Genomic DNA, 24,521 nt, shown 5'->3' on the forward strand with positions numbered 1-24,521 from the left:
ATCCACAATGTAGGACCACCATTGGAAGTAGTTGGTGTTGTCAAGAATAACTTGGCATGGACTTTCCATTTAAAAGAAAAAACTGAAGCTATAGATGTTGAAACTAAGTGTTGCAATGGAAAGATCTCGAAAAATTAGGCTGTTTCAAAAAAAACAGTTCTGAAAACGGCTTCCGGATGAAGAAGTTATGGCTTTTTAAAGAGAATTTGATGAAGTCGCTGACGAAGTGCGGGAATGAAAATCTACCCCCACAAAATGGAGACTTGAACTCAAGACCTCTACTCTCATAAATTAGCTTTGGACCAAGTGAGCTATACAAAAAGAGAGAGAGAGAGAGAGAGAGAGAGAGAGAGAGACCTCTACTCTCATAAATTAGCTTTGGACTAAGTGAGCTATACAAAAAGAGAGAGAGAGAGAGAGAGAGAGAGAGAGAGGTGAAGCGCTTTTTCCCTACAAAACAAAAAACACAAAACCCAACACGCAAATACAAAAAAAAATGAACCTTACGGCTCGAAGTTAGCTTTAGCCGGAAACTAAATATTTTTCTCAATGTTTCTGATTTTCCGAGATCACACTAAGGCGCAACGGAAAAGAGCATACGCATGAGAAAAATCCTTCCTTTCTGTTTCTGATTTGCCCAGATCGCACAGAGTCGCAGGGCAAAGAGCATATGAAGAAATGAAAGGTTCAGATCCGGTAGAGAGAGAGAGATGTGAAGCACTTTTTCCCTACAAAACAAAAAACACAAAACCCAACACGGAAATACAAAAAAAAACCGAACCTTACGGCTTGAAGTTAGCTTTAGCCGGAAACTAAATATTTTTCTCAATGTTTCTAATTTTCCGAGATCACACTAAGGCGCAACGGAAAAGAGCATACGCATGAGAAAAATCCTTCCTTTCTGTTTCTGATTTGCCCAGATCGCACAGAGTCGCGGGGTAAAGAGCATACGCAGAAATGAAAGGTTCAGATCCAGTAATAAAAAATGCTAAATAAACCGAAACTGAAATAAACAGAGAGAAAATGACTATAAACTGCAAATAAACACTGTATACCTCCAGATCTTAAAAATGACGCAGCTAGGGCTACCAGAAACCTTTTCGCGTGAAACAAAAGGGGTTCCTCACTGGAGCAGATGCTCCCAACACAACAGAGCAGTCCTCTCAGCCTGAAAGCAGTCAGAAACAGTAGATCTAGGAAACGGTAGTCGGATGCAGTTCTACCGGCTTCAGATTTGGATCACCAACGGACGCGGCCTTCAAATAGCTCTGATACCATGTAGGAATTTACAAGGTAAGTTCCTCAGACATAACACCAAAGGACACCGCTCACAAACAGATCACAGATCAATACACCAATATTTTGATGTGGTTAAAACCCTCAAAGAGGGAAACAGTCCACGGCCTGAGCCAACGCGGCCACTTCAGGCAATTTATTAATAAAATAATGAAAATTTACATATGCTTCTCTCATAGACGGATTACCCTCCAAATGACCCTCCATGCTATTTAAATAGAGATCATGGACCAATCGGGTGTTAAGCCACGGATCAAGTGTCGGTAATACCGAGGAGAGAATGAACCGTCGGATCCCTACATATTGTGACCGTCGGATTGTAAGTTACAAAATGTACATAGTAAAGAAACACACTTTACCTAACTCTATACTAGACCAAGTTGTACTTAACTATTTCCTATGTGTCGGAATATCCTAACACTGAAAGCCCTCCTCGGTCATGCCAGGTGAACTTGGATAATTGGTATCTGGAATGCATACAATGCTTGTTACTAGGAATGGTGGGAGTTTCTCAATCTCAGGTTCAGCAGGATGCTCCTCATCATATTTGGTACATCATTTCTCGATCTCCTTCGTATATATGTAAGAGGAATCAAGGGAGACATCCAAATCCTTTTCCGGCTCTGGAGAGATAGATAATTTTTTGAATGCGGTTAGGATGAACTCTTCCTGAGAAGCAGATACCCCACCTACTGCTAGGATTTGAGAAAGTCTTTGAGGGACATTCTTCAAGCTCTGAATTTTTCTTTGAATTTCTCCTACTGGTTGATGATCCATGTCTCGTAACATGGATTAGTACCCGGGGGTTCTTACAGCACCCCAAAAATATTTTATCTTTAAGGAGCTTGAATTTTTAATCTAAATGAATTAAAACTAATTGCAATAAAACTCACCAAACTTTAAATCCTCACTTACTTGGACAACTAGACTTGGAGTGACCCCAAACCAAAGCGGATGCATGGCTCTTCACTCACATCTTACTATCATCTCCTCCCTCTAGTTTCCCTGTAACTAAGATCACATCGAAAAATTGTGAAAGAAATTATCCTCTAATCCTTTTAGCACCTTCCCGGGAAAGATGCCAAAAATGTTGGGGAAATTATATGTGTTATAATTCCAACATTAAATTATCAATCTGAGGTCATAAGACTTAGAGGCACAAGCATAGGTAACGCAAGAGCATAACATCTAATCTAAATTAACATCATGAAATCTAAAATTGATTCCTATTCCTATTCTTGAATTAAGTACAAAATACAAATCACTCTTCTAAGTAAATATTGATTTTAAACAAAACTTAATTCCAATGCAAGTAAAATATAATTGTAATCCAAACTATAAAATTTATTTAATCTAATTAATAGATATCTGATATAAAACTTATGCTAATTTTGATCCAAGGGAATTATATTTTAAAGAAAATGGATAATTCAAATAAGAGTGAATCTAATACCCTTGATGAAAGCCAACAAGAATTTAACTAATTTCTTTATCTTTCTTAGCACTCAATTTACTAAACATTTCAAAGGAAAATCAACATTCTCATGCTGGCTATATTGACACGATCAAGTTTAAAAGGATTCTAAAGATAGAAATTCATTCTAATTTGAAACCACTACAATCAAACTCAGAAAATCTCTTTTATGGAAAGAATTAACCTACAACTCTAAATTCAACAACACTTTGACTCTATTAGATCTCAGAATTGAACTATATCCATCAATATGTCGTTATGTCATTGTTGGTCATTTATATAAACGTGATATTACAAGACCTTTTAAGTACATAATCACTCTAGTTAAGTACAGAATGGCTTTGTATAAGTATAGATTGAATAATTATATAACTGATCCAAGCCTAGTCCTGGGATGCATGCAATAAATTGATATGAATTTCAATCCTGCAAACGTTCAGAAGAATCTAGGCAATGTAATCCATAAATCGATATTCCATACCAACGATATCAACACATCCAAAAAGGATCAGGACTTCAATTCTCAATTAAATCATGCTTTTATTATGCCAATGGCTTGAAGCAACGCTACAAGTTTAATTAATAATTAACACAACCAATATCATGTTTTGTTGTTTCTTAGAATTCTTATACAGACATGACACTACAAGATAATCATGCTAAAAAACAAGAAGACTTCTAATTGAATGAATTCTAGAATTTTTAATCTTAAATCTACAAGACAGAGTTTTAAGTACAGAATGATGCTAAATTTCACACAACAATTTCTCGATGAAATTCACACCTCATATGTAAATCCAATTATCTAAATAGGCTAAAGGAAATGTTTCTAGTTGCGGTGGGCCCTTGCCACTCCTGGAGCAAGCCCAAATTAACTCAAATCGCTTAAACTATATATATGTATGTATGTATGTATGTATGTATGTATATGTATATGTATATATGTACATATGTACATATGTATATATGTATATATACATATACATATACATATACATATACATATACATATACATATACATATATACTTACAGAACTTTAAGTACAGATTCAAAATTTTGTGTTACTGTTCCGCAAAACGTGAATTCTTACAACAGATGCATCAAAGTCTCCATTGTATTCATAACATAAGAAATATTACATCTACCTGCTACTTCCCGCTACCATCTCTTACTCCTCCTGCTCTACCACACCATGATTCCATTGTTCATATGCTTGCTTCCCTCATATTGTAGGGCACTGAGCTTTATATAATTCAGCCAATGCACAACCAATATAACTAAACAAAGAAAATAAAATCTCAAGGCTAAAGTAAGCTATATGAGATCTTCTAAAACAATCTTAAGAAGGGTCATGGTTAGCTCATTCTGATCATGGAGAAACTGAGGGAACCATTTCCATTTAAAGCATGAAGTCATTCAACAAAATCGTTCAAAACTGAAACCGCCCCGACCTGTTCAGACCGAACTCAAGTCATTTAGCACGATTCTATACTTAACTTTGCACTAGAATATTCTCCTAACCATAAGTTATTCTCAATGACGAATTTTTCCAAATGGTTTCTGGGTTACCTGAATGAGGGTGTTCTTAACAAACCCCATGTGTCGGAATTTCAATATTCTCGACCATTTGATCAAAAGTTTGATATTTTTACCTACCAGATTTGTTTTATTTTTTTTCTGTACGCAACCTGTAGTAACTAGTTTAACTGACTTGTGAAGAATTTGGCAATGGAACTTGTGACAAATGAACTTAGAAAAACCATTACTAGTAAATCATGACTAAATAATCTCTAATAATAAAAAATATTAAGAGAACTAATGATAATCAACCACAAAATGTAGGATATGAATTGGCGATAAGTGATGGAATTATGGTGTGAAATGACTATAAACGTGTAGGAATTTGGGTTATGAATAATGGTACTATGTGATGGAAAATAGACATATTTGAGGCTTAACAGTGAGTATTCCTGGTGAGTGCATAATGTAACTTGTGTTCGGGTTCTCTTACTATAAAGGGAGAGAGTAAAGTGAGCCTCTATATAAGAGGTAGTAGTACCACCCAAGGAGAGACACACAAGAGCCAACAAGGGTCTGACCAGCATCCAACAGAGTACTCCACAGTGGATGTGGTAGTCGTTAAAACCAAAGTAAAAGGGTAAACATATACACCATCTAGCAAAGTAGTCCACACGGAGGTGATGGTCGTTATAACCAATAAACAAGAATGATATGTCTAATCTCCTGCGGAGTAGTCCACAAGGACAAGACAACAATGATAAACAATACAACACATATTCAACAACATGACTACTAAAATAACCAAAGTAGTTCAACTATCTTAGTACATGTTAAGCAAACATGCATTACAAACGTTTAAAAATTAGTCTTACAAACATCTACAAAATGTGTGTGAAAACGTGATGGCCTTAACAGATTTCTTAATTAAGAAAAAGTCCCAAGACACATTTGTACACCATACATCACTAGTCCCAGTAGTGGGGCATTGGAGCCACTCCTCGCTCCTCAAAGAACATACTATAGACTCTCAAGGCTATGTGCGAGGTGCCAAGGTAAAAGTTCTTTGCTCATACAATGGGAGGGGTATATATAGCCAAGGGTGATGCTTGACTTTTGTGACTCTTGGACTACCCTTGTGACTATTCAACTTCCCATGTCCTTTTAAATCACATGACTCTTCAACTTCTTGTGTGTGTCCATTGGACTTCACTTTACATTACATTCAGTTAAAACGTATATGGCCCATAATGTGATGTGGCCGAGACAACTCATGACACAACTAGACATAACACTGCTGACATGTACTGGTTGACTGAGGTGTCCATGTCAAGTTGTTGCGTTGCTGAGATGGATGTACTCTTTCTGTGCTTTTTCTTCTCCTCCACATGGCATAGTGTTGCAGGTTCTTTGATGGTCTTGGTCTTGCTTGATGGTTCAATGCTTGTGTTCCTTTCGCTTGTTGCTTGATATGCTTGGTACGTCCATCTAGTTGTAAGAAAGTCCTTTAGCATGTGTGCTCCTTCTTCATCAAATTCATCATCTTGCCATGATCTATCAATGTACCTGTTCCTGCAATTCACTCATGATGGGAAGACATCAAATCCAAAACCTCCCTGTTTAGCATGATGCATTGTTCTCGTGTACTAAGTGACAGGGAGGGAGGATAACTCACGAAGACAATACAGAGTGAAGCTCAGGATGGAATTAGGAATTCCGTGAGGACAATTTGCATTGTCCAAAAAAACTGCGTAGTGTCCACTGGGAAGCAAAATTGCACAGTGAAAGTCATGAGTGTCAGCTGCAAGGTGGGACCCTGAGGGGGAGCACTTTTACTCAGTTTCTAGAGGAAAGACAGAGAGGGGATGTAAAGGGACAACTGGGAAACTCTGTGTAGTTTCTAAGAGTAGTGCAAAATAGTGTTGCAAAGGACCAGTTGAGGCATGACTGTACAATCTATGGGAACAATGCAGAACAGGCACCAGAGGGTTAGCTGGGCATGTCTGAGAAGTTTTGGGGAATAGTGTCAAGCAAGGAAATAGAGAACCAATTGGGCAGTTCTATGCAATTTTAGAGAATAGTGTAGACTGAAGTCTCAGAGAAGTGCAGGATTCCAGCAAACAAGAATGAGGCTTGATGATTGTGTTTGAGAAATTCACAGTTCAGTTTGGTCATGGAGGTAGTCCCTGTGCAATTCTAGGAGAAAAACAAGTTGCTCACCTCCAGGATTGCACAGTGCAGCTAACCTAGAGGATAGCCACAAGAACTGTGTAGTTCTAGGTAGTAGAGTAGGCTCACTGAGCATGAGACTGTGCAGTGCAGCTCAGTGGAGGTCTAGTGGAAGTGGGTTGTTCGATCAGATAGATTTTCAGGAAAATGGCTAAGTGTCGAAAGCAAGTGAACTTTTGCAAAATTGACATTGTGATCATACACTTATCATACTTGATAATGAGACAACATAAACCACCATGACAAAAATACAAAACATGCCCTCGTTGAGACTGTCTTAAGGCTGAGAGAGACAAGCACGACCCTTGTGATAAACTTTTGGACGATCGTGATGACACTTGCGCGATAGTGCTTACAACTTTGTGTGTGAGTATGATGAGCTTTCACATAGTGAAGACAACCCAAACACACAAATATAAACCTTCAAACTCACCATAATAAGATCACAAGCATGAGAAAGCAATCAACATGCCAAAAGACAACCGTTGGTCAAACAAGAAAACATTGAAAAAGACTTCACAAGAGCTCATTGGGCGAGCTCGATTGTTTACAACCATCAAAGGAAAAACCAAGGAAGGCTCCTAAATTTGGATGCAAGCCAAAATTTTGGAGGGTGTTGCAGCCACTACAACACTTGTTGATATTTATGCAACTGGAAGCATTGAATTGAAGGCTAGATGCACAGAGACTAAGTTAACTGAGCTATGTTGCAGGGAAAATATATTTTTAGGAAACAGCACATAGACCTATGCTAATTTCAATGAAATAAATCACACTTGCACACTTATATATTATCTGTCATGAATGAAAAATCACACTGCTAAAATGAAAGACTATAAATCAAAACCCTAATTTGCAAGAAAGAATAGTTTTTTGAAGCAAATTGAAAAAAGCATGTCTGAGGCCTCTATACTTCCAAGCTTCATTATAAATGTTCCAAAGGTGTTTTAATATTCCAAGTAATTCAAATCATAAATATATTGCAATGTCGAATGAGATGGAGGGTTGGTTACAGGCTACTACAAGATTCTTTGTTTTGCTACAGTAGACAATCTAGTGAGAATGTAAACCTAGAATAATGTGGGTCTGAGATGAGAGGAAGCTATGGAAATGTTATAAAATGATAACATCAAGCTTATCAAAGCTTTAAGTCAACATGGTGCAATTGATCCTAATGAATCCAAATTATGTGTGTTTCCTGTAGCTACAAAAATGGTTACACAACAAAAACAATGAATAGTAAAATTGTAACAGCAAGAGAGATAAAGTAAATGAATATATGAAATGCCATTAACTAGTGCTACTACTACAATAAAATGCACAAATAAACTATAAGAAATGTTTTTCATAAAATCTTATATTTAACCAATCACAAGAGCTGTGAAAAGATAACTTACAAAAATACTAGAAAATTGAATAAAAGCATAACACTAACAAAAGTATAGGAGGGCTTTGAAGCTCATGTGATGGGAACTACCCAAGGATGCTTAGAGTCTTTAGAGGAAATTAGAACTTTGATCTGAAATAGAACACCTCTTTCATTAACTAATAAGTTGTTTTCACATTACATAATTGCAAAATTTTATTGGAAATATAAACCTTGTATTTCCTCTTCTTCTTCACACTCTTCTCTATATCCCTACCAAGATACTCAAGCCTCTTATTTATATAATGAATGGGAAGTCGCTTGCTTTAAAGGATAGCTGAATTTCCCTCCAAAATTTCTTACAAAGTGGGATCTTACTCCTAGTCCACCTTGCAACAATAGGAAGAGGTATTAAATGTTCTTATCTAGCCGAGTTGATGCCCTCCTATAGCAAGGAACAAGTCCCAAAAATATCTCTAGTGTTGTACCTCTTGGAATCTGTGAAATATCTCTTCAAATCCTGCAAAATAAACTTGTTGGAGCATATAAAATATGAAAACCTCATTGAACTCTTCTAAGAACCCATTAAGCTAGGAAATGTATCATTAAGTGAAAAAGGTGGGTTAAATATATTTTTTGTGTTTAGGAGTGGATTTATGGGCCTTATAGTTTACCTATTTTGGAGGCCCATTAGTAATGTGGGACCAAGTAAGGTTGCTCCTAATATGGTCAAGCCTATCAAGGTTGGGTAAAATGGTGAGTGATGTGGTGTAGGTCAAACTAGTGAAATAGTAAGATCAGTAACACCTCCCAACATTGGTGGGAGGCCTTGAAGGTAATGGGAATTTTGAGGTAGAATATAGTCCCCATATTTTTCTCAATTTTTGATGATGTTTCCTTTGAAGTTATGAGGCTTTAATTTATTTTGAAGAAAATGAGTTGGTCAATTTAAAACATCAAAATGTTTTGACAAAGGGACATTCTTCTCATAATGGTGAAAATTGAAAACAACATTATAAAATTCCCATGAGACTAATATCCTTGCATTCAAAAGTAACTTAACCTACCTAAAGTTTTCAATAGTGAGGCATGAAGTCACCAGAAAACAGAATTTAAAATGAGGTTTATAACTATGCATAATCGGGGCACATTCTTGAGTGGATGGACATGTTCCCAATATCCATTCAAAATTTCCTCTAGGTGTAGTTACATGGCACAACTTCCACCATGGGTATATGTCTTAAGTTTTGGCCACCAAGATATATTCATCTAGTGTGGGTGAGAGAATCTCAAATTTTGGGTGTCAACCATCAATTTAGAACCTCAAATAGAGTTGTGAGACTCAAGGAGGTTAAAAGAATCTCAGTTATAAGCCTTACCCCTTTCATAGGTTTCTTCTTGCCACTATATTTTTGGACACTATATTTTGAACAATTTAAATTTCCCTAGAAATTAAACTTATATGTCTTAAATATAAATGAATGAGGGGAGTCATTTCAATGCATACCCCTAAAGTCCTAACCTAAGCTATATTTTTGTTTCATGAACTCTCAATGGAAGAACTTAGTGTGTTGAGTTAGAATTGATTTTAAAGAGTCTTTGAGTTGGGAAGATGACCCAACTCATTTAACTTAGTGAGTGATGATTACAAACTTTTGAAAGATAATTATTAACTTTTTTATTTTCCCAAATCACTTACGAGTGCAAAGGAAAGATCATACTTGTTAACCAATGATCTAAAGGGATCCTTTAGTGTGCAAGTGAAGTGTGTGCAAGTGGCATGTTCCAATCACATATGTTTTAGATTTGAAACATGTATATATCATGTGATGATTACTTTACTTACTAAGTGAACTATGTGATATTGTTTCCTTGCACACAAAAAAAGAGGTGTGCATGTATGGGCACTTTAATTCGTTTCTAAATAAAACTATATGGAATTTCTATCTATTTTAATAAGCAAGATGAAGATGACTTAAGATCCAATAAGAAAATGTGTGAGGTGAAGGGAATTCTAAGATAACAAATTTCTCTTATAGTACCAAAACAAATAAAATATTTTCAATTTAAACAATTCAAATGTGTTTGAGTGTAGGCCATCATGTGGAAAGAAAAAAGAAAAAAGAAAAAAAAAATAATGATTTTTACTTAAGCTAATGACATGGATATTTGAAATTTTCTAGTGAGAAGGGAAAATATATTATGGGTTTCCACCTTACTCAAAAAAAAATATATAGAAAATTGTGAAAATTACAATTGTACAAATCCGCACAGGTTGATGACTTATAGTTGTGTAAATCGTATAGACATCAAACTTAGAATTTGTAGGAACCACATGATTGTTTGTTTGATACTCATGTGAATTGTCTATGTGAGAACATAGAGTAAATGAATATTAAAAGTTCTCCTAAAGAAAACAAAAGAAAGGCTTTTGAATTTTTTGTGGAGACTTTTGGTACACTTGAAAGAGAATTTGAGAAGAAAAGAGAGTGTTGCAAGAAACTAAAATAGTGAAAAAATAAATTGGAGTTGCCAATCAGTGTTACGGTATTTTTTGAATGGCTGGTCCAAATCTCAGTTGTTGTGAAGGTTTTTTCAACCTACACAATATTATAGAAGTTGTTAGTGACAAACATAAACGATAACCATAGTCTGTTGAACTCAAACATGAATGAATTAGCATAAAAAAGAACAAACACATAAGAAACACTAGATAAATTTTGAATACAAATTATTTGTTGATGTTGGAGTAAGGAAATAGTGGCTTACAAAATGGGACACTAAGGAGAATGATTTTATGCTAGGGGACCCTTCCCCAATCCTTTAAAGGAAGGTCCTTCTCTCTCCTTTCTTGGGTTCCCTCTCTCTATCTCAAGAAGTATGCAAACTATTTCTATATTGATAGCTTACTAATGGGTAGTGTGTATGCAAATACCTTGAGATTTTGATGCACTTTAACAAGGCTTGGTAAGCATAACACTAGTTCTCTTCTCTCCTTCAAACAGTTTCCCAATGTTGATATTTATAGCCTTTCTTCAATTTCTCTTAGAGGTAGTTCATGGTGTGAATGTAGCTTGATTCCATTGTGAGCTTCCCATGCTTGAGGGGAACATGATGGAGACCTTGGAGTATCCAAGTACTCATCCCTAAATGTTCTAGAGCCCAAAATTGGCCTATTCGAACTTGTTTCATTCCCCTTGATAGGATCTACATGATTTATTATGTCTTTCATCTAGGAAGTGTCACTTTCTATGTATTTGTCTCATTGTCAAAGGCATAACCATGTGGATTGTGAAAATATTAAACAATGAGTTTTTGCAAATGGAAAAAGGCCCATTTTGTAAAGTTTTGGAAACTACTTTTATGTTGAATGAGGCATCATCTTTTCCATAATATTGAAATATAAGTGTCGACATTTTAAATCCAAAGGGGATTCCATTATCAGGACAAAATGTCTAAGGTATTGAATTCATTTTAAATATATATATATGGGGGATGGCATAGATGAAAGATGACGAAGAGAGGTCGACTCAAGAAACATAGGGTAAATTACCCATGAACTGAAAACCTAAAAACTAAAAAAAACTAAAATATTAATATTATTAAATAAAATGTAGGGTAAATCATGTATCTAGTATTGAAGTTTTAATATTAATATAAATATTATGCTAACTAATATTAAAATGGGTAATATTAGAGATTAAATTATTTGTTAAGAAGTATAATGTAATAGTGGGATATTAACAATGATATTAGTATTATTAATGTTACCATTAATCTTAATATTAATAATAATACTTTGTTAAAGTATTAATAATAATATTTTATTATATTATTAATACTAATTAAAGATAAAATTCATCCTTTCTTATATAGTAATAGTATAACAAATTATTTCTTTAAAAGTGTTAGAAACTTTAATGAGCTATCAATGTTACTATTAATATTAATATTAATAAGTGTAATTATTAAAATTATGATAAAATGTTTATAAACATGCTAAAGGTTAATAATGATATTAAGCTAACATATATCACTAAAGTGTTACTATTATTAATATTATTATTAGGATTATAACTACATTACCTATAAAATCACAAGATAATTGACCATGGAGAATATAAAGGGATATATCAAGGGTAATAAAGTTAATTATATATGAAAGAGGAGAAGAGAGTTAGTAAAAATAAGAGAGAGGGATAAATGATAATAAGGGAAAGAGGAAAAGGAATAAATTGGTAAGGGGTAAGACCAGGGGAGGAGTAGATCAAAAGGAGGATAGGTCGGGGTGGGGGGACCAAGGAGAGGAAAGGAAAGGGGAGAGGGGAAGGGAGGAAATGGGGAAAAGGGGGACAATAAGGTATAGGGCAAAGAGATTAATGATAGGAAAGAAAGTGTGACGGAAAAATAGGAAAAGAATAGGTTAAAAAAACCATAGGGAAAAGCGGCCACTGAAAATAATTGGTGGGTTGACCAGGGGGAACAGAAAGGGAAAGGGATCATAGTGATAGGGTTGGGGAATCAAAATTACATTCATGTGCCTTATTATTATTGATCAAGGAAATCTTTCTTCTTATTACTTTTAAACTATTATCTCTATTAATATTGTTAGGGTGTTTGATAATCTTAATGGCTTCCCTTAAACGTATTTTAAAGGGATCACCTTCTATGGAAATAATATTTTCACATTCAAGGAAAATATGGTGCATAGTCTTGACAGTGTTCTGTAAAGATAGATGTGCATATGCAACCATGTTTAATATTTACAGCATGTTATGTTATTCTATTTGGAACAATCTAATAATTCCTCTAATGTAGAACATTCCACATGAACAATTGACCCTACAGATCCCTTTGAGTTTATAAGGGTCAATGTTATCTTTAAAAAATTTCATTTTCCTACCAATGGTTTCCATAGGTTTTAAAGTAGTAATTTTTTTCTTCCTAAGGATTTTAGATATTTTGTCTATGACCCCTTGGACATAAGAAAGTAAGCTCTTTTAGGTGGTTGAAGGTCTAATGTCGATGTTTCAAATCATTTGGGTCAGGAAACATAAAGAAAATTACCTATGAATCAAGAACCTAAAAATATTAATATTCTTAAATCAAATGTAAGGTAAATCAATATATCTTGTAAAGTATTTTTAAGTATTGAAGTTTTAATATTAATTAAAATATCATGCCAACTAATATAAAAAAGGGGTAATATTAGAACAAAAAATAATTATTAAAATGTACAATGTAATAATATATTATTAATAATGATATTGGTATTAGTGTTACCATTAAAGTTTTATTTTTCCTCAGGAAAAGCGTAATTTTATTATCAAGAAATAAAATTGCATTTTGTAGATACACGACTGGCATGTATTCAAAAATAGAGGATCATTTGGATCTATTAGAGGAAGTGACTTAAATCCCTCATGACTAAGAAAAACTAGACAAAATACTAGCTAAAGAGCCTAACGGCCTGTGTAGTTGTAGAAATCATCCACTTTTCCTTTCTTCCATTTCTTATTTTTACTTCCTTCCACACTCCTGGGGCAGGTTGGATAGCTTCTAGTGCCATATCGATCATGTTTGTAGTAAGGGGGGATCCTTTTCAGATTTGAAGCTCTCTATTTCACGTGTTCTTTTGGTTCCTGGAATTGATTCATTCTTTGTTGTTGCTACTTTGATGACTGCTAGATTTCATGTGACTTCCATCTCTGTATTCTAATTGGGATCTATGGTAGGTTTGGGGAGCTCATCTTATGTTTCATTTTCATTGATTTCCTTGTTATCTTTGTTGGGGGATCCTTTAGATCCACCTCTTCATCATTATCTGAAAATGAGGGCTCAAAAGGTTGTCAGTTCTTTGTCTTAGTTTGTGGCCCTTTCCTCCTATTTGCACCTTTTTTTTCCAAAGAGTAGGTATCTTGTAAATGTCTAGTTTATTTACAAGAATGACATTTTAAGGTTGTGTTTTTGTAATAAAAACTTTGTTTCAACTTGAAATTTACATTTTTCAACTAGATGTGATCTAGCATCTTGTTCATGAGGTCAATATCCACACATGTGCAAGAATAGGTGAAAATCTCATTTGTTGTTCTCTCACTATCTATTTTTATGAATGTTCCTAGTGTATTTCAAATGTCTTCAAGAACTAGGTGGTGCCAAAAGGGGAGAGGGTGCTTTGGAAAGCAAACCCAGAAAGGAATTGTGTGACTTTCATAATGGATGAGTCAAATTTTGGGAACCAGGGGGTAGTGAATAACCCAAATCTTACCCAAAACCACAGTACATCCTCCATATTTTCCTGGTAATATTCTTTCAAGACAGGGTTTACTATGAAGAAACCATTAAAGCAAAGGTATATGTCACATTCTTTGGTCCAATTGGTGTAGATCCACAAGTAAAGGTCTTTAGTTTTTGGCAAGAAACTGTTGAATCTACAAATTACAACCTCTTCATGAGCACATGTTGTATACCTATGAATTCTTGATCTCTATTTGTTGATACTCCTCCTTTTCCACTATGTAAGGCTCATCCAGAGACCCAGATGGGGTGATAGTCTTACCTTGTATTGCACCAACTCTAGTTGCTTCTTTGTACAACACTAATTGACCAAGTCCTATTCTAAAACGAAATCCAAGATGAAGGAGAGAGTGGATCCCATGCTTATCTTATAGTGTTTGGGGGTCCTCTTGTCTTGTGAAAGATTCCCTTCTAAGATGAGTTTTCTCTCTGCAATTGGGAGCCCCACTCGTAGTTGAATCTTGGTTTTGAGGCTTTCCATTGATTCCTTATCCTTGACCTAGATCAATATGGATCTTCCTAATAGTTTTTTTATAAATACTTTTATGGCCTAGCTTTTATTTGAGCATTTTAGAGGTTGGAATACCTTTGGTCTAAGAGAGTGCCTCTTTTCCTTAATCGGAAATTCTTTTGATCCATGGGTTGTAAATGGTGGATCAACTCCTGCTTTGTGCTTGAGGCTCTTACAACATTAGACTAAGCTTGATATGATGTTGAAACTGTCACATTCCTATGCACAAGAGCGAGGATGGTTAGAATTTGACCATGTAGGGAATTCCTGACGCGATCACCATATATCATCCTTGATGTCATCATAGATCTAGGATTTTCAAGTTGATATGGGACTTTGTTCCTTCGCTACAGGTGAAAATTAGTCCCCAACATAAAAAAAAAATATGATAATCCAAAACAAAAGCCTACCATTTTGGGACAATTGCATAAGGAAACATTATTTGGGCCCTCCTGCATGATGAAATGCTAAGATATCCCTTTGATCATCACCTCATAGGTTGAAAGTGGGTTTTTCTTTAGTCCAATACCATTCCTCACTGCATCTCATGGACATAAAACCATTTGCATTGAGTATTAATAATATTATTTTATTATATTAAAGTATTACTATTTTTAATACTAATTAGAGCTAAAAGTCATCCTTTCTTATATATTAATACTATTATTTTTTTGTTGGTTTAAACCATGGGGAATTCGAACCTTGAATCTCATAATTAGCATAACACTCCATAACACCACCATCACTAATTTAGTTATCCCCAGTGGGCTATATAGTTTAATACTATTATGCACTATTTATTTGAAAGTATTAGAAAATTCAATGAACTATTAATAATAATATCAAAATTAATGTTACTATTAAAATTTAATATTAATATTAATAAGTATAATTATCAAAAGTTAGGATACAATATTTATAAACATGTTAAGGGTTAATAATTATATTAAGGTAGTATATACTACTAAAGTATTACTATGATCAGGATCATAATTATAATAATTATAAAATCATGGGGCAAGTGACAAGGGAGAATGTTAATGGGCAACTCAAGGGTAATCAAGTGAATTAATGATAAAAGGGACAAAGAGAGTTAATGAAAATAAGGGGAAGGCATAAGTGATAATAAGGGAAAGAGGAATAAGAATACATTGGTAATGGGTACAGAAGGGGATGAGTAGATCAAAAGGAGGATAGAGGTGGAGGGGAGAACCATGGGGAGGAAAGGAGAAAGGAGTCGGGGGAAGAAAGAGATAAAGAAAAGGGACAATGAGGTAGAGGGAAAAGAGGTTAATGATAGTAAAGAAAATGTGATGGGATACTACTAGAAGATTAGGTCAAAAACCCATAGGGGAAAGAGACCAAAGAAAATAATGGGTGGGGTGGGCAAGGGGGGAACCAAGGGGAATGGAAAGGGAGGGTATCATAGTGATGGGGTAGGGGAATAAAAATTAGACTCATGTGTTTTAAGATGATTAAACAAGGAAAACCAACTTCTTCTTATTTATAAACCCTTGTCTCCATTAATATTTTTAGGATTTTTTATGATCTCAATGGCTTCGCTAAAATATCTTTTCAAGTGATGACCTTTTTTCGAAAAAATATTTTTTTTTTCAAGGCAGGCATGGTGCTTTGTCTTGATAGATTTTTTTGCGAGGACATATGTGCACATGCAAAAAAACTTATATTTGAAACATGTTCCTTTATTATTGTTTTGAATGATCTACTAGCTTCTCAAATGTAGCACATTCCACATGAATTAGAACCCGCATGGACTTAGACTACCTAGCATGAAAATCATTCTCAACCCACCTCAAATTAGAAGAATCCATACACAGAAAAATCTAGAAAAAAGTTGACTCCATTCTATCCATCAAGGTGAAAAAACAAGGTCATGTTGTAGTGGATAACCGAGTGAAGAATGTTGAAAATGCAACAAGAAAATCTCTGTTTGACTTTACCTTGGTCAAACTAGAGAAAATTCGAATTTTTATTTCAACAGAAAACTTGGAGGTAGTTAATTTGGTGACATGGCACTTGTCACTTAGTTAACTCAATTAATTCGAGTTGGGGAAGATTGAGTTTAGTTCAGTATGATTGATTGCTAGTTTGTAGCAATATATTTCAATTAATTTGAGTTATTGTGAGTTAAACTAGTTCTAACTAGCATTTGCACCAAATGTTGCAAAGGGAACGCCGTATGGCATAAATTGAATTATGCAAATACAAAAAAAAAATACTTTGATAAAGAATAAAAATATATTGAATGCTCACATCAATGTCCCATTAACTGGAACCACTTAGTAGAACATATCTATGAACATTAGAATTACACACAATGATCAGGAAATTTCTCATATAGAAACAATACCTTCCACAACAACCTTTTCTCACATCCACATTTTAAAGTAGACATATCTATCAACATTAGGATTACATACCATGACCAGGAAATTTCCCATATACAAACAACACCTTCCACAACAACCTTTTCTCACATCCACATTTTAAAAAATGGCTTGGAACATGATTGGAATATCCCATATTGCCTTTTTCATTATGTAGATAAATCTTTCCCATATACAAACAACACCTTCCACAACAACCTTTTCTCAAATCCACATTTTAAAAAATGCCTTGGAACGTGATTGGAATATCCCATATTGCCTTTTTCATTATGTAAATAAATTTTCCACATTACTATTTTCATCATGAAGATTGTTAGTTCATTGTTGTAAAGTGTCAGTGTGTTAAATTCAATACTACAAGTTCAACAAGTGAAAAACATTCCTTAATTAGCGTAATATGCATTTTTCTCTCACCGTGTATTTTTCAGTCATTCATTACAAAACTTGCATCAAATAACACAAGTAACAAATTAACATGTATTTTGTCTTCATTATTTTCATCACGGAGCCAAGAAACACGAAATCCTAGAGTGGGTGTTCGTTATATCCAAATTGTTGCAATGGATGTGACCTGCCATCAAAAAGAGCATTCCCATCCTTAGATGAACCCCATTCTTCTTCACTTGACCACTTGATTTTATTCAATTCCCATCATTTTTTCTCCATTCATTTGCCCCATCTTACCCCATTCTTCTTCAGTTGACCACTTGATTTTATTCAATTCCCATCATTTTTTCTCCATTCATTTGCCCCATCTTCTTATCTATCAAAGGACTGCCCTGGTCCTTCAAAGCATTACCACTAGTAACAAGGAGATCATCAGAAAACAGACTTTACAACTTTGAATAGGGCTGAGACATATCACATACAAGAGTCTTCAAGCTGCAATATTTTGTTCAAATAATGCATGCTAAGATCATTTTTCTTAAAATTCAATTTATAGTAGATTGTAATTTAATATTTAAAATAATTATTTAAAAAAATGTAGTAAACTAACAAAAAAAACGTATGCAATAATGTGCCAAATTATATAGAGTAAGTTATGTATGAGTGGGTACTATGAGATATTAAGTGTAATAAAAAGTAATTGAATGGTGTTTCTCACAACTTTGGAAATTATAATAATTGTTATTTTATTTTTTAATTATTAATAATTATAATACATTTAATATAGATGAAATATTATTAATTAAACAGAAATCGAAATAAACAACTTCTAAAAACACCATTTTGCACTTTCAATTATATTTTAAATTATCCCACATGGATGTCAACGATATTTCATGTAATTGTTTTGTTTTATTAATGATAATGACCATAAAAGTACATCGAAGCATATTCAATGCACCTTAGTTGGAACTTGCAAATTGTGATAGTTGTCCAGACTTCAAAGATACAGAATATACGGATATATGGAATGTAATGCAGGGCATCTTGTCACGCTTTGACAATATTTAACGAGTGCTCGCTTTTATTACGTTCATTTTTAACATACTGTCCACACATGCAATTGCGAAACTTGGCAAACAAGACGCCAAGATAAGATTATCGCATACACAGTTCTGGTATTGATATTAAAACTGCTCCCATGAATGTCATTGCTCTCCGACAACATGACCTCTCCCCGCATCAATCGTGATGTAATACAAGACTATGTGTATCTCGAAAGTCATTAAATTATTCCTTACGTCTGCCACTATCCCAAAATCACTAACGAATTTATTAGTGTTGATCCACTCTTAAATATAACCTCCAACTCCTCTTTTCTTCTTTCCATTTTTATCAAATTGATTGATGCGCACATTTATGCCAGAATTACACACATCCAATAGAATGGATCGGAACTGGTTGCTAAATGTATTCCATATAAAGGCAACTAACTGCATACGAGAAAGATTAAAAGGGATATTACAATTTAAAGAACCTTCTCCTTAAAGGGCACTTTTCCTTCAGCTGTATGGACTTCTAGTAAGATTGAAAGAAATGGTTTCACAAGATGCAGCACATGAAACCCACCACTTGGCATTTTCCATTCTCCAAAGAACTGTTACCATGTGATGCCAGATCCCTCTCAAAAAAATACCCAAGGAGATTACATTCTATAACTATTGTAGTATTTACTATTAATAAAAGTAACTACAAGAATATAAACCCTAGTTGATTTATGATAAAAAGAGTTGTCACACCCCAAACAAAAGTTGGAGTACTGCGACACCCAGAAACAAAAAAAAACTAGTGATATCTACCAAACCCAAAACAAAACCTTGGCCATCTCAGAGAGGCACTTTTGAGCAAATGGAAAATGCTCAAGAAAACAAAACTCTCATTACCGACGTGAAAATCACCATCGAAATCCTCTCTTAGGCATTAGCAAGTAATGCACATGCAAGGGGGTAAGAGTACAATAATGCAATACCTACCTTACAAATTTGAGCCCAAAAAACTACTGATCCACTGCAAGGGAATTAATGATCTGCAATAGATGCACCTCTGCCTTCAAAATACCAGCTGCCTAACCTGAAAATCTGAAGAAAAACCTTGTTCACGGAGCAAAATATTATCGATATAATAAGTTAAGTCGGTTGACGATTCGTAAGGAAGATAGTTGACAGTTATTGCAGGATCCAACGACCCAGTAACAACTGTCACGGCTGGAATTCCTCAATTCAAATCAACAAGTAATGATTACCCATTTGTCTAACAACAAAATCGAATGGCACATATTTTGACACGAAAGCAGTTTGGGGAGTTCATTTCAGAGGGAAACGCCTGATTCTAGTATATGATGGTTACATGTGATTTATGATGTTGATCTATGATGGTTGTGTTTTGAGCTAACCATATGTGATATGTTTATACATGATGTTTTGATCAAATAGTTAGTTTGACTTGTTGTGACATGAAGTAAACTTGATTGCAAATGTACCTTATTGACGAGCAACCAATGACATATGATTTGAAGTTATTTCAATTTATTTTGAATCTAATGGAATTTATGTGTTTAGTACGGGAAGCACGGAAATCCCTGGTTGGGTGGTTAAAATCAAATACAAGAACTAGCAACAACAACAAAGAAATTGGAACATGCAGCAGCATGCTGGTGAATTATTCACGAGCAGGTCCATTGTGGGATAGTATTCAAGTATTGATTATTATAACCCATGATGTGTATAGGGTCTAGAATGTAGCCTGAAATAACATGAATTCATGAATCAGAGTGAGCACTCTTGTCGTGAACTACCTAAGCGTGAAGTATATGGATTTCATATTGAACTTCTCAAGGGATGGATGAATGAACGATAGACACTACAAACTAAGCCTAAGACTGGTTTTGAGATTTGCTATGGGGGCCACAACCATCAAATCCCCATCATGAGTGGATACATTTTCATGACATAGTGATGGGGAGAAGAAGGGTTGCAATAGGAGTAGACATGAGAGGTAGGAGAAGGGAAGGAGACTAGAGGACAAAGGAAAATCAATACAGAGTGAGCACGGTTATGGAATTTAGAAATAGGGTTGGAGAATAGAGGCAAGTGAAGCATAGAGAGGAATAGGAACCAAAACCATAAAATAGAGAACTCTCCTTGAGAGGCGGAGAGGTCGTGAAGCCTCCACACATGATAAAACTGACCATAGGAACAAAACCGACTACCTTACGGCGTAATTATATTAAAGTTATTAATATCTTATAATGCTTTTAATCAAAATTAACTATATTCATTTAACTTTTTTTATTATTATATATTAATTTGGAATGAGCGAGAGGATAATTTCTCTGTTTTGCAAGAATTTCTGAGACTTGGAAAATTTTATTTTTCTTTTATGTTTTTCAGGTTGGTTTTAAAGTCTGGCTGATGGCACCTATATCAGTCGGAGTATATCAATATATCATGATTGTTATGTAAATAAATATAGTGAGAGTCTTATTGATCATGTTACATTGTTTCACTTCTTTTCGGATTGCCTATACAGGTCCTCGGGAGTGAAAAGAATGATCAGAGTACCTGCTGCCAGTGCGAATTTGGCGGACATTCCATCGGATGAATTCTCTTGGGTAAAATTGACGCAGATGACCATATTAGGCCATCCATATCCAATGTATATTGCTGTTACATTCTTTCATTTTTTTTTGGTTGTCTATACTGATACTCTTTCCGCTTTAATTGGCCTCTTTGATTAACTGATATTTTATTGCTTCGATCTTGCAGAAGTTATTACAGGTGCAGAACAGTGGGTTGTCCTGCAAGAAAGCACACAGAACGAGCCCTAGACGATCGAAACATATTTATTGTATACTACGATGGTAAACACAACCATTCTCTTTTTGTATCTGAAACACAGGCCCTGAAATTAGCTGTTGAATATAGTCCAGAGGATGTGGCTTAATAGTTAGGTAAAATCAGGTACTTTTCATGATCAATACTATGTACGCCCTTAAAATTGCTTTAGAAGAAATTTCTTCAAGTGGAAAAAAAATTAGTCTTAAAAGGACCTTGTGAAATTTTCTGCATCCAGATCTCCACGGACCTTGTGAAATCAGGTACTTTTCATGATCAAATACTATGTATGCCCTCAATCCATCAAGATCGATAAGTTTGGAGTTTCTGAACGATTTATCTTTTCTACAGATTCTTTGCACAATATCATTAATGTTCAAAGCCAAAGAAAAGCGAGGCTAAATTTGCAATGATCGAAGAATATTAGCATTTATTATACCAAGCTATCTGCTTGCGGTGGTCAAATTTATTACAGCGCCTGGCCCTTGCCTCCAACGTTCTGTCTTTTAAGTGATTTTCTATGTGATGATCAGATCAATGCATCACTGTTCGATTTTTTAAAAGTTAACCCCTCTTTTGAAAAAAAGAAAGAAATCCGAAGCACTTATAGTTGTTCTCGTTTTCGTTTTTATGGAGAATCGGTTAGATATCGACCATAGTCTTACTTGCTGCCACTTTTTGAGTTCAATATAGTCCAGAGGATGTGGCTTAATAGTTAGGTAAAATCAGGTACTTTTCATGATCAATACTATGTACGCCCTTAAAATTGCTTTAGAAGAAATTTCTTCAAGTGGAAAAAAAATTAGTCTTAAAAGGACCTTGTGAAATTTTCTGCATCCAGATCTCCACGGACCTTGTGAAATCAGGTACTTTTCATGATCAAATACTATGTACGCCCTCAATCCATCAAGATTGATAAGTCTGGAGTTTCTGAACGATTTATCTTTTCTACAGATTCTTTGCACTATATCATTAATGTTCAAAGCCAAAGAAAAGCAAGGCTAAATTTGCAATGATCGAAGAATATTAGCATTTATTATACCAAGCTATCTACTTGCGGTGGTCAAATTTATTATAGCGCCTGGCCCTTGCCTCCAACGTTTTGTCTTTTAAGTGATTTTCTATGTGACGATTAGATCAATGCATCACTGTTCGATTTTTTAAAAGTTAACCTCTCTTTTGAAAAAAAGAAAGAAAGCCAAAGCACTTATAGTTGTTCTCGTTTTCGTTTTTATGGAGAATCGGTTAGATATCGACCATATGTGTCATACATGTCTTACCTGCTGCCACTTTTTGAGGTTGATTTTCATTGACAGCGTTCAATGCAGATTTGGAAGGCTGCTGTTCCTATATCTCTTCAATTTTGCAGCTAGTAATCTTAGAGGTTCTTTTGTTACTCGAGCTATTGGAGCTGGAAAGCTTCATAATGTCTTCAACCTGCCCAGAGAATGGCAATGTACTCAGTCGGAAATAAAGTAAAAGGCAGAAAGATGAGAGAATCATATCGTTTTATGAAAATTTACACAAATTTTCTTGATGTATTATATGAGTTGCTCGGATCAAAATAAGACCTTCTCAGTTAGTCAGAGTATATCATTATATCATGATTGTTATGTAAATATATATAGTGAGAGTCTTATTGATCATGTTACATTGTTTCACTTCTTTTTGGATTGCCTATACAGGTCCTCGGGAGTGAAAAGAATGATCAGAGTACCTGCTGCCAGTGCGAATTTGGCGGACATTCCATCGGATGAATTCTCTTGGGTAAAATTGACGCAGATGGCCATATTAGGCCATCCATATCCAATGTATATTGCTGTTACATTCTTTCACTTTTTTTTGGTTGTCTATACTGATACTCTTTCCGCTTTAATTGGCCTCTTTGATTAACTGATATTTTATTGCTTCGATCTTGCAGAAGCTATTACAGGTGCAGAACAGTGGGTTTTCCTGCAAGAAAGCACACAGAACGAGCCCTAGACGATCGAAACATATTTATTGTATACTACGATGGTAAACACAACCATTCTCTTTCTGTATCTGAAACACAGGCCCTGAAATTAGCAGTTGAATATAGTCCAGAGGATGTGGCTTAATAGTTAGGTAAAATCAGGTACTTTTAGTGATCAATACTATGTACGCCCTTAAAATTGCTTTAGAAGAAATTTCTTCAAGTGGAAAAAAATTAGTCTTAAAAGGACCTTGTGAAATTTTCTGCATCCAGATCTCCACGGACCTTGTGAAATCAGGTACTTTTCATGATCAAATACTATGTACGCCCTCAATCCATCAAGATCGATAAGTCTGGAGTTTCTGAACGATTTATCTTTTCTACAGATTCTTTGCACTATATCATTAATGTTCAAAGCCAAAGAAAAGCGAGGCTAAATTTGCAATGATCGAAGAATATTAGCATTTATTATAACAAGCTATCTGCTTGCGGTGGTCAAGTTTATTACAATGCCTAGCCCTTGCCTCCAACGTTTTGTCTTTTAAGTGATTTTCTATGTGATGATCAGATCAATGCATCACTGTTCGATTTTTTAAAAGTTAACCCCTCTTTTGAAAAAAAGAAAGAAAGCCGAAGCACTTATAGTTGTTCTCGTTTTCGTTTTTATGGAGAATCGGTTAGATATCGACCATATGTGTCATACATGTCTTACCTGCTGCCACTTTTTGAGGTTGATTTTCATTGACAACGTTCAATGCAGATTTGGAAGGCTGTTGTTCCTATATCTCTTCAATTTTGCGGCTGGTAATCGTAGAGGTTCTTTTGTTACTCGAGCTATTGGAGCTGGCAAGCTTCATAATGTCTTCAACCTGCCCAGAGAATGGCAATGTACTCAGTCTGAAATAGAGTAAAAGGCAGAAAGATGAGAGAATCATATAGTTTTATGAAAATTTACACAAATTTTCTTGATGTATTATATGAGTTGCTCGGATCAAAATAAGACCTTTTGAGCAGGAATATCGTAAACATTCACCACTCCGTTATAGAACTCCGTTATTGAAAATAGTGAATTGAGATGTGGATAGTTTCTCCGGCACTTCTGCTGCAACGAACCGGCTGAAAATAGTGCCATAAATATATAGTTAGCCTTCTGAACGTTTAAATTGCTGTAAATTGAATGAATTCC

The 24,521-nt window shown here is 34.8% G+C and overlaps 1 protein-coding gene across 1 annotated transcript in view; it reads left to right on the forward strand.

Annotated features, from left to right (window-relative positions):
* The window catches only part of LOC149166966 (putative WRKY transcription factor 4), a 154,191-nt gene extending 130,711 nt beyond the window's left edge, over window positions 1-23,480 (forward strand). The window contains exons 2-6 of the mRNA XM_089430320.1: window positions 21,077-21,202; window positions 21,313-21,407; window positions 22,751-22,856; window positions 23,067-23,192; window positions 23,303-23,480. Of these exons, the coding sequence (XP_089286446.1) occupies window positions 21,077-21,202; window positions 21,313-21,407; window positions 22,751-22,856; window positions 23,067-23,192; window positions 23,303-23,480 (631 nt within the window). The remainder of the gene's footprint in view (window positions 1-21,076; window positions 21,203-21,312; window positions 21,408-22,750; window positions 22,857-23,066; window positions 23,193-23,302) is intronic.
* Window positions 23,481-24,521: the final 1,041 nt, after the last annotated feature.

This window comes from Pinus tabuliformis, chromosome 5_1 (assembly GCF_031772625.1).
Source record: "Pinus tabuliformis cultivar Carrire ecotype Pingquan chromosome 5_1, CPIR1, whole genome shotgun sequence".
NCBI lineage: Eukaryota > Viridiplantae > Streptophyta > Pinopsida > Pinales > Pinaceae > Pinus > Pinus tabuliformis.